General features: G+C 38.1%; 1 protein-coding gene across 1 annotated transcript; it reads left to right on the top strand.

Moving 5' to 3' along the window:
- The first annotated feature begins 9055 nt into the window (after nucleotides 1-9055).
- srd5a3 (steroid 5 alpha-reductase 3) lies at nucleotides 9056-11532 on the top strand. The gene is made up of 5 exons (XM_005732291.1): nucleotides 9056-9307; nucleotides 9438-9589; nucleotides 9662-9847; nucleotides 9938-10063; nucleotides 10740-11532. Exons 1-5 carry the CDS (start codon nucleotides 9087-9089, stop codon nucleotides 10997-10999), a joined length of 945 nt encoding a protein of 314 aa, XP_005732348.1. The 5' UTR covers nucleotides 9056-9086; the 3' UTR covers nucleotides 11000-11532.
- Nucleotides 11533-11897: the final 365 nt, after the last annotated feature.

Genomic DNA, 11897 nt, shown 5'->3' with positions numbered 1-11897 from the left:
ATTTCAGCAAAGGAGAGGAAAGAATGAGGTGTGTGTGGTTGTGTGAAAGAAAATATTTTACTGTATTTTGCAATTTTCCTGAAAAATTACAATATAATAATAATTAGTAGTAGTAGTAGTAGTGACTGCTAATTTGTCCACCATTAAACTGTTGTACTAAAATCTACAAAAGAGATATATGGATAAAATGTGAGCTTAACCTCTTAAGCCTCAAGCCTACCTGATCTCCTGCCTTTTGCCCCTGTATCAGGGGGCATTGGGGCTTAAGAGGTTAATGGTATAAGACTTTCAGCTGTTGTAAGCTGTGACTTAATTAGGCACAGCTGTCCAACCGTTCCTTCAAGTGAATATCTAATCAATCACATGGAAGCAGCCCATTGTACTCAGACATTTAAACATGTTCAAGACAGCCTACTGAAGTTCAAACTGAGTGTGGCAGTCCTGTCAGCTAGGACAGGAAACGGGAAACTGAAGGGCTCAAAATCGGACAACAAGAGATTTGAAAAATGTTGCCTGGTTGATTTCTGCTGCCATATTTTGACGGTAGGGTCAGAATTTGATCTAAATGCATTTATGGTTCAGGCTGGTTGGAGTGATGTAATGGCATGGGGGATATTTTCATGAAACACTCTGAGCTCCTTAGCACTTACTGAACATCATTTAAGCACCATAACCTTCCTGAGAATTGTTGCTGAACATGTCTGTTATGACCCGGTTTTGCTAGGGGACAGGGAAGATAGCATAAACGAGACCCTCACGAGGGAGATCAGTTAAGACCAAGTTTCATTTACAGAAAGAAACTCAGAACTGAAAACCGATAGCGACATTTACTACAAATTACTTGGCAAATAACCAATACAAAAATAACTTGCTCACGTACAAGTAGAAATTAAAGCTAGCCTCATGGGCAGTAACACGAATAAATGCTATTCAAACAAATTCCACACCTTAAACAGGGTTTCACAAGCTAGGCTCACAGACAGAAGCATGTGGGGAAAACTGCACATTCAGTTCAAAGCAGCAGCCCCTGAATGAAAGTTCTTCAGCCCATTTGAAGGCACAGGTGTGCACAATTGGTTGCAGATTGGTCTCTCTCCCTGGAGGTGCAAACCACAGGTCCTCAGGCAGGCAATTGTCTGAGTGGATTGTCAAATTCAAATTTACATGCAGGAAGGCTGACACGGGTTCCCTGACAGCCAATTGTCTGTGGGTGTTGTCACGGTTGAATTTGCTTGAAGGAAGGCTGGTTCACTTCTTCCAAGGCCAGGGGCCATAACAATGTCCATTTCCTTATGATCACAGTGAACTATCTTAAGATAAGATATGATAACCTTTATTAGTCCCACACGTGAGAATTTTGTTGATGGCTCTTGATGGCTGCTTCCAGCACAATCTCACAAAAGTCAGATGAAATCAAACTGGTTTTGTAAACGTGACAATGACAGTGTACTGAAACTGCCTCAACAGTCACCAGATCTAACTCCAGTAGCTCTTTGATATGTATTGAACCAGGAGATTGCCAACATCAAATGGCAGCTGCAATAACTATGTGATGCTATCATGTCAGTATGGACCCAAATCTCTAAGGAATGTTTCTAGCACTTTGTTGAATCTATCCCAAAAAAAGGGAGTGCTGAAGGTAAAAGGAGGACCACCTAGTAAGGTTTAATGAATCTATACTTTGAACCTGTATCCTGTGTTCAGGTTTTTGTCTTTCCTGGACAAAATATTACAAAACCTCATATCACAGGTGCATGGCTGCTTCTGTATGGCTGTCATGGTTCTGGGCCATTGACCCAGTATTTTGAGTTTTGTTCTGGATTTTTTGTTGATTTCTTTGAAAGTACAAGATAAATGATGTTTTATTTCTTAAGTATGTTATCTTCTTGTGCCTTTGAGTTGATTATAGTTGATTTCTTGTTTAATGATGTTAGTTCCCCCTTTGTGTCCAGTCTATCTATGTATGTTTCATTTCTATGTCCTGTCATCCGTGTCCCCATGTTTGTTTACTTCCATAAGTTCACACACAATATAACTATATCACACATCCACAACAATCATGTACTGAAATAACCATTGCAAACATTTTAAATGAATGACTGTAAATTAAACATTTACATTGGAATATGCCTTTGGATTATTTAACATAAATATGGCCCTAATACTTTCTTTTGAAATAAGCCTATGTATGGTATTCAACTGTATAGTATGTAGGATAATGTGTGTGCCATGAACAGGATAAAATTTGCAAGCTTTCAAACAATTAAACATCAAAACAAAGAAAAAAAACATGAAGGAAAAAAACAGTTTTTTAAAAAAGAAAAAAGTCAAGGTCAAATGTATTTATATAGCACATTATATATATATATATATATATATCCCAACTAAAACTGTCACTAAAATTTCATAAAATAGAATACAACATTAATAAACAATGAATAAAATACATTTTTTAAACCTTCTATGAACAAAAAACATACTGCTGTAATTGTTTCTATCCCGTATGCTGTTTTGTGTTTTCTTTTATTTTTCTTAGTGAAAAGCTCTAAATTGTTTAGGCAGCATTTGAGTTTTTGCTCTGTGGTCTGAAGGCATAGCAGGGATTTTAAAGGTCAGTGTCCCACAATTCAATACCGAACAAAATGTCCACAGCACAAAACGTGCAGAGAGAGAGAGAGAGAGAACGAGCGAGCGCGTATGTGTGTTCATTATGCATTGTTGCTTGCTGCAGAAAACAATCTGCACACTGATGGCATCAGGGACAGAATTACACACAGGTCATGTGTAAAATCTATAAAAGAGCAGGCAACGCTCAGTGTGCGCACTGCACCAACCTTCAGGAAATGTTGACCTGTGAACAAGTGGCTTTCAAACCAGTCACTTTTTGTTGGCATGAGGCCTTTTTTGTATATTATTTCCTATTTCTATACTGCATGTACAATACCCTGTTATTTTGTTCTCTAAGTAGTTTAAACTGCTGTATCTCAGCAGCTCTAAAAACATAGATATTCTCCCTAGGGCAGTTTTGGTCTTCCAGTGTGATGTAAATGCTAATTTTCAAAGATTTATAATCTGAAAAACATCATCTGTCAACAAAACTTTTTTTCATAGTTTTACAGGTGTTGTAAATGTGGTTGGAACAGGTACTTTTAATCTTTGTATCCGATATAGAAGATGGTAGAAAATGGTTAACAGACAAAACGAGACAAAAAGAAGAGGGAGAATGGCAATGCACGGAGAGACTACAAACATCTAGCGGGTTAGGTTAATTAAAGGACAATTTGACATGATAAGTAAAAGTATTCTTTCTTACCAACAATAAAGTACATGATTACATTTTGTAACAGTATCACACTGCTCAGTCCTACTAACGGATCACTATGTTTAATTCTTAATTTTCCCATATGGAAATATTACTGACATATTACTGACTTGAATTACATCGGTGACGTTACAAAAGAAAGTTTTCACAAGAGTCCTGTGATATGACAAGTTCACCAAATGATTCACCAGTTTATAGAGCTATTAATAATAGGATTAACTTTAAATAATCACATCCACTATTAGACACTCACATAGAAAAACCTTATGAATACAAACGCGCTCACACACACAAATGTTCAAACCAGTGTACAACAGGTACTCACAGACACACATTATCTTGGTTGGCTTCTGGCTCTAAACCTATCATGCATTATTAGTACTGAATGCTGCTCAGTAACATTCAGTATTTATTATTTACTGTTACTTGTGCTTATGTTGGTCGTTGCTCTGGTTTCCCTACAATGTTGTTTTCTTTGCTTGTTTTTATTTCAGCAGGTGACCATCTTCTCCTCTATTTTCCTTTCCCTCTCCTTCTGTTAAGTCTCTTCCCAACTTCTCTTTCCTTCGTCTTTCTCTTTCCTGTCCTCTGGTCCTGTCCATTCTAATTGTAATTGTAGAAAGAACTGTGACCTGACACACTGTTCCCGTGTTGCTTAATGGTTTTTATTGATTTCACACTCTTATACTGTTCTCCTGGTTTGGCACATATGTCCACCAGCTTCCCAGATGTCTCGCACTCTCCCGTCTCTGCTCTCCAACCTCACTATAAAAAGGGAGAAATTCTACTTGATTTTAATTAAATTAATATATCAAACATTATGCACTAAACCAAAATAAACACACAAAAAAGATTAAATCAGTTGTTACATGTTGTTTCAGTTCAGGTTTGTGGGCATTCGTTTTTGCACAGCTCTCTTAAGGTCATGTTTTAGTGTTTCATTTTGATTCTAGAATATTTTGGTAAACACAGGAGTTCACAGTTGCCCTAATGACTGCAAGGTGCCCAGGTCCGTCTTCATGTTGGTCTCATCTCATCAAAAGACACTGTTCCAGAAGTCTTGTGGTTTATATAGATGTAACTGAACTAACCTGAACTGCAATTGCAAACTGTCCAAGCAAGCCATACTTTTTCAGCATTTTTCCAACAATGCTGTCATGAACTTTGACTTTAAAATGTTAAGTGAAGCCCGCAGAGTCTGAGATGTAGCCCTTTGGTTTTTTGTTTCTCCGAGAATCACACGGTCTGGAATTGGGGTGAATTTGTGGAGACGTCCAGTCCTGGAATGATTGTGCCACTGTGTTAAGACACATCTGGATGCTCCAGATCAAAAAACTTTTTTTTGTTATAGAAATGGTCACACTTGGTGATGAATGAAATTTTGATCAGTTTTCTCATAACTGTTGCCAGGATGTACTTTGTCACGATCCTGGGTCATTTGACCCAGCATTTTGAGTTTTAGCTTATTTTGATGTTTATGGTTTATGGTTTAAGATTCCCCTTGTGTCTCCTACCCCTGTGTTTAAATCTCCCTCTGCCTTTGTGTGTCATGTCTGCGTGGCTTATGTTGTCAAGTTCGTGTTTCATGTCTGCCTCTCATTATGTTTCCTGTTTTATTTTGAAGAGATCTTGTGTTCCTATGTTCAATGTGTTTAGTTTTACGCTTCCATTGTACTGTCATTATGTTCATTTGTGTCAGCTGTTTCCCCATGTGTTTCCACTTCCCCTGATCACCTCCTGTGTGCATTTAGTCTGTGTGTTTGCATTCAGTTGTGGTCAGGTTGTCCTCTATGCCCATGTGCCCATGTGCCCATGTGCCCATGTGCCCATGTGCCCATGTGCCCATGTGCCCATGTGCCAGTTTAGGTTATTGTTTAGTTTCAGCTTTGCCTTTTGTTCTGTACTATTTTGCCAGCCTTAACAAACAGCTGGTTTTTGTCACTCTCAAGTTTTGTTTTGTCTCTTCGCATGACAAAACTCTTGGTTCCACCTCCTCACCCCACAGTCTGCTTCGCAGCCAGACTGTGACAGAATTCCCTGTACAAGCCTACCACTTAACATACACACATTGATATAGTCTTTTATATGCTTGAGTGGAATAAAAAAAAGGAGAAGAGCATAGTCAGTTACATGTGTTTCTGTATCACGCTCATTTGTACAATGTCTGATATTTCTCTGATATTTTGGATTTCTTTGAGGGCTTTTTTTCCAGGCTCAGAATGGGGTGACAACTTGATCAGTCCAGATACAGTAAAGAAAATTAAGTCTTTTATTATTTTAATCATTTTATATTTGTAACAAGACAATAAAATTACTAAATCATTAGTGAAGATCAACTGACATAAAAACAATATGAAAAACTTTGTCATTACAAGACTTATGACTTTTGTCTCTGAACTGGAAAATTTCAGTTTTTCTTCCTCCTTTAATGCCTTCAAAATGTGCTCACGGGGTATTTATGAAAGCAACCCCAGCTTGGCGAGATATTTATGCAATCTTTTGGGGCCTAATGGAGATCCAGCTCTTGGCACAGGAAAAAAAAAGACAAGGACACTGAGGACAGAGAAGGGAGGGAGGCAGGAAACTGTCCACACTTCCTCGGGCAGGATACTGTGCTCCTCTAAGAGGCATCCTGGAATCTAATGCCTCAAAGACCTCGGCAAGTCTTTCATACAAACACTTACTTTTCCTGCTCTGCATCAAGAACTGAAGCTGCAAGGTCAGTTAAACGTCTTCAGTCATGCCCTTAAAATCATGTGTTATGAAACTGTGCAGTTTATGGTAAAAAACTGCTTTGGGTGAGAACTCCTACCACCTAAAGCATGAATGTAATACTTTATACCAGTGGTTCCCAAACTTTCTTTGCTGGCCCCCCCTTTGTTTTAGAAGAAAAATGTTCTGGTATGTGCCTTTTTTCACGTCACGCTGCGCGCCACATTATTGTTTACATGAAATGAATTGCAGAATGGCAGATAGAGTCAAAATACTGTTAATCTTACTATCTTCAGGTTTTACCCGCTTACATACACGCAGTTACTGTCCCTCCATTTAGAAAGGCAGAGGCATCACGATGTGATTATTTTACGTGTAGTTGTGTTTTTTTCCTCTGTAATAATATTCAACATTACTACCAATACATTTTTCAAAAAATGTCTCTCTGTGCAAAATGGGTTCAAAAACATAAACAACTGTGGGATACTGTTAGTCCGTGATTTGGAGAGGGGGAACAAATTGTGGCAGGATCAGCCTGATATTATTTGTATCCTGCTGTAACTTTACTGTATAAAGACTTAACATCTCCAAAATGTCGGGAGTAGTTAGTCATTTCAAGAAGTGTTTATGAACTAAAAATCAAGAATGTGGCATACTGTTTGTCCCTGATTTGGAAAGCCCAGCGCGTGCTCCCAATGCAGGGGAAACTAATGCTGTCGCAGAGACCTACATTGGCACTTGTGCAGGTGAAGCCAAAGGGAAGATATGCTTCACCAGATTTTCTTGACTTTGGCTTGGAAGGAAGTTGGTTTGGAAACATATTTGGCGATGCTTCATCTCCTGCTATGCCTTTGTGTGGGAGCCCCGTCAAAAACCTGTTCATTATGTTAGCAGTGTCCAAGTGTTCTTTTTTTTTCTTCTTTTCATACCAGGACCCCCCTGCAATGGCTCTGCGCCCCCTCACTTTGGGAACCTCTGCTTTATACACATTAGATTTTATGCAATACTTCTTATCCACTAAATGTTTCACAGAACTAGTTAAAAAGTGCTTCATGGTTTCTCAAATGGCAACAGGTTTACAAAACTAACTTAGTTTGGCAATAGGACATTCAAACTACTCCCTAACTGATATTCATATACAAATAAGATAAAATATACTGATATTCATCAGGAGGGGCTGCTGTGCATGTGTTTTGTCAAATTAATTTTGGATTGTTTATAAATCGTGCAATAAAGATCTTTGAAACTGTTTTTTTTTTTTTTTTTTTTTTTTTAGAATTCCAATGTATTTGTTTCCCTGGTACAATATAGTATACAAAACAGCAAAACCAATCTATACTTATTTTGGCCAGATTTGTAGCTTTAATCTATTTTATACAAACTCAGTTCCAAGTTGTTGTGTGCTGTGTAAAATGTAAGTAAAAGAACATAATGCACACGTCTTCAATGCATATATTATTCGCTATAGAACACGGAAAAGGAGATCAAGTGTTTAAACTGGAGAAAATGTACCATTTTAAGAAAATTTTAGCTCATTTGGAATTTCAGAGTAGCAACATGTCTCAAAAACTTGGGATAGGATCATTTTTAGTGCTGTGTAATGCTTGTTCTCTTAACAACAGTCTGTCTGGGAACTGAGGAGGCATGTTGCTATATATACCTTGATACAGGATTCTAGCTGCTCAACATCTAGAATTTTTTGTTTCATGATATTTCAAATGTTCTCGGTTGGTGAAAAATCAGAATTGCAATCAGGCCAATTCAACACCCAGAATTTTTTTACAACAAACCTATGTTGCTGTAATAGCTGTGGTAAGCTCTTTAGTATTGTTTTGCTGAAATATGCAACAAAAACAAGATTCAGGTGGGAGCATTTGTTTTTCTAAAACCTGTATATACCTTTCAGCTTTGATGCCCTTTTGGATGTGCAAGCTGCCAGTTCCAGGCATTGGTGCACCACCATATTATCTGAGATGCAGGCTTTTCAACTGAGCTCTAATAACAAGCCAGATAGTCCATCTCCTCTTTCGTCTGGAGGACGTGGTGTTATTTGTTTGGCTAAAACAATTGAAAATTTCATTTTTTCTGTGGGCCTGAAAATCATAGGCATCGAATATTGATTTTTGGCCTTGTCTCTTATGCAAACACATTTCTTCAAATTCTGGGAATTGTTTGATATTATGTACTGTAGGTGATGAGATATTCACAGTCTTCACAATTTTACATTGAAAAAGATTATTCTCAAAATATTCCACAATTTTCAGATTCAGCTTTTTGCAGAAAGGCAAACCACTGCCCATCTGTTCTGAGGTGCTCTTTTTATACTCAGTCATGTTACTGAGATATTGCAAGATACCAAAATCAGTTGCAAACATTTTGCAACATTTTTCTTAAAATTTTAAATTTTCTCAGTTTAAACATTTGATCTTTTCTGTTTTCTATTATAAATAAAATATGGGTTTGTAAGATTTGAAAAATCATTGTTTTCTGTTTTTATTCACATTTTACAGGGTTGGGTTTGTGTTTTTTTTTTTTTGTGTTTTTTTTTTCAAATTGAGTTTGTTCTTTCTTTTTAAATATACAATATACAAATATACAATATAAATGATGAAATCTTTGCCCCAATCCAAATACCTGCTTAGCACATTACTAAACATTTCCTGTTCAAAATAAAACTTCCTCTTACACAAACAAACATTTTTAGACTCCGTTTACATGGCTAGACCTCTATTTTCGGGGGGTGTACGGGGAAAGATTCAAATGCTGCCCTCTGCTGTTCGAACGTTAAATGGGTCGTAATGCTCACTTCAAAACCGTGCGTGCCGAATAAAATAAATGCAAAAATACTTTGCAATTAAGTAAATATATAGATGTTTAAATAATTAAATTGATTACTTAAACCAATGCATACATTTACTGTGCTATAAAGAAATAACCGGTTGCTATTCCCTGTTATGGCATCTCATCCGGAACCTTAGCGATAGGTTTTACCGGCGGCTTCTTTTCCGTGTTGCACAAAACAATAACTGCAGACCCGCACAGCTTCAAAACGATGTGGAGCTCAGTAGGGTTGAGTGTGATTAACGTTGTGTGGTCTTCTCTGGCTTTGTGCTTCCTCGTTGCTTTTTGTGCTCACAAAGTGTCGCGACTGTTGCCGGGAATATTTGACACGTGTCCCGCTTACGTTTTATTTCAGGATCTTATTCGTTACGGAAAAACTAAACAGAGCTTAAAGCGTGACGACTGGCTGCGGGTTTTTGACGTCCCAAAAAGGTGACAGTGAATGACAGAACTTTACTGTAATGTATTTTATATCCTACTATATCTAACCAAACATTTAGGTGGTTTTGAATCATTATTTACTTTTTAAATATTTAAACGTGGGATGTTTTTCCCCTTCCAGGTGGTTCTGGCACTTCTATGCAGTCTCTGTTGGCTGGAATGGTCTTCTTCTGGTCTTGTACCTCAGCTTTATATTTCAGCATCAGTCATACCCTTTGTGGTTGAGCGACTTTTTAGACATTTTGACTGGCGCACACAGCAGTGACAGTCAAGGTAAGCTAAAGAAAAAAATGGTTGTTTTTCTGTTTAATTCGTTTTTGTGTCTGATGTTAGTGTTGGCTGTAGTCCCACAGCTTTCCACCGTCCTGGTGCAGCTGCTGCTGTGGGTCCACTCCCTCAGGAGGCTGCTGGAGTGCCTGTTTGTCAGCGTTTTCTCTGATGGGGCGATGCACTTGGTACAATATATGTTCGGCCTGGGGTATTACATCATGTTAGGGTTGACGATCCTCTGCTGTGATCGTATGGAAAAAGGTTTGAGTTGGTGCTTTCTGTGTGCTTCTATGTGCACAATTCCCTGGTTCATCTGCTTTGTGGTACTGATGCTTCCACCATTTCTTTTAGAGAGAAGCTCCCTCCTCTCTCAGCTGGACTGGCTGCTTGTTGCTGGGTTTTTACTCTTCATTTGGGCCTCGTGGCTGCAGCATCAGTCTATGGTCCTGCTGGCCAGACTTCGCACTGGAAAGTCAGGTAAACCTAGGAAACTCTCTGTCTTTCTGTTTTGTTTTTTTATTTCTTTGTTTCTTTCTTTGTTTTTTCTTTGCTGCCTCCAGCATTGTTGCTGTCACTGAGAATTTGCATATTAATGATCAAGGAACTAACAGCTTGAAGTTAACTTCCTCTGCTGTCTGTTTTTCTGTTTATGTGTTAACCATAAAGCACATGGGTCATCCCATCTCCAAATTGCCTTTAGCTCAACCAGCTGATATTTTCCTAAAGAACGTATGGTCCAAAGTTAGGATACATGTAATGATTTTGGTTAAATTTTAGATTTATGTATGAAATACTTTTCAAAACATATATTTCTGAAAAATGGCCAATTGACCCACTTTCAGCATTTTTTATTTGATTTTTTTTTATTTTTGCTCTTTGAAAACCGAGGCCATGTTTAAGCATGAATATTTAAAAAAAACATTAGCTAAAGGAGGCTAAAAAACTGCAGAGAGCTGAGTGGAACTGCAGAGCTGCGAGATAATTCTCTGTGGGTTTGGCGCCGTGAGTGAGACATTTCACAACAGACAGTAATTTGATCAGTTGTTAATTAGCACAGCTTTAACCTGATACACACTGGAAATGGTAAACCAGTCTATGTAAACGTTGAAAGTTGCTGATGTCACTTTTTCTTGTTTTTTGTCGTGTCATGCAGGAACAGTGGAAACGCTGACTCACAGAGTGCCAAAGGGAGGTTGGTTTGAGCTGGTTTCTTGTCCCCATTACTTTGCTGAGCTGCTGATCTACATCTCGTTGAGCTTTGTTTTCAGAGGCCTCTCTTTCACCTGGTGGCTTGTGGTACTGTATGTGCTCTTCAACCAAGCACTGGCAGGACAGCTTTGTCATGACCTTTACATTAGCAAATACAAGTCATACCCAAGGCATAGAAGAGCATTTATACCCTTTGTGCTATGAATACTCAGACACTGTATTGGTCTTTTTGTGGTAATAAATGGGAACTGTAAAGAAAACTGCCAGAGATGTCGGAGGAGCAGAAACCTTACGAGCAAAAGCCATCTTTTTCTAAACGTTCTTTCAAACCTCCAAATTTAACTAATCGGCTTGACAGCTAAGAGGCTAACACTGTGTTTGATTTCTGGCAGAAGACTCTAGAGGTGAGAACTTTCTCCGACTGATGTGAAGACACTGTGAGGAACATTGCTGGAATTCATTTGTTCATTACATTAAGAACTTGTTTTTCTTACGATTAAGTACTTAAAAATCTTTTGCTTCCTTTTACAGTATGCCAACCTCTCGAGTTATAACTGGTATTGTAATCTCTAAATGTTTATGTGAAAAAGAAACCTGCAAAACACTGTGGTGTTGAATATTTTTCTTTTATAGCAAAACAGAATGTATTGTATTAATACCGGAACGACAAGGAGTTTTACTTTAAAACGAAAAGTAACATGACATGGACATGTTGTAATGAATAAAGAAACTTTATTCAACAAAAAGTATTATTGTTGTTTAAAGAGGCACAAACATGGGGACGTTACTTTCAGGAGGGAAATCAAGTCATAAACCAATCAGGGGTGTGGTGGTTCAATCCCCAGGTACACTAGTTTGCATGATGTATCCATTATCCTTTAGATACTGAACCACAAATTGCCCCTGATTCATTCACAAGAACTCCACTTACTACGTTCACACTGCAGGTCTTAATGCTCAATTCCGATTTTTTTGATCAAATGCGATTGTTTTGTCTGCTTGTTCACACTACAAATAAAATGTGACAGCAAACGCGCTCTAGTGTGAACCCTCAAAGCGGCCCGCATGCACAAAAGAAGACGTCACACACAACGCGCTCTGT

This window comes from Pundamilia nyererei, unplaced genomic scaffold (genome assembly GCF_000239375.1).
Source record: "Pundamilia nyererei isolate P.nyererei 1_Seehausen unplaced genomic scaffold, PunNye1.0 scaffold00046, whole genome shotgun sequence".
NCBI lineage: Eukaryota > Metazoa > Chordata > Actinopteri > Cichliformes > Cichlidae > Pundamilia > Pundamilia nyererei.
Note: the sequence above shows the minus strand (reverse complement) of the source record. Positions and strands in the feature narration are given on the sequence as shown.

Excerpts from the sequence above, each read along its gene's own strand:
- srd5a3 (XM_005732291.1), top strand. The coding sequence starts at position 9,087 with ATGTGGAGCTCAGTAGGGTTGAGTGTGATTAACGTTGTGTGGTCTTCT. Across the intron at positions 9,308-9,437 it reads GTTTTTGACGTCCCAAAAAG|GTGGTTCTGGCACTTCTATG; the intron begins GTGACAGTGAAT and ends TTCCCCTTCCAG. Across the intron at positions 9,590-9,661 it reads ACACAGCAGTGACAGTCAAG|TCCCACAGCTTTCCACCGTC; the intron begins GTAAGCTAAAGA and ends TGTTGGCTGTAG.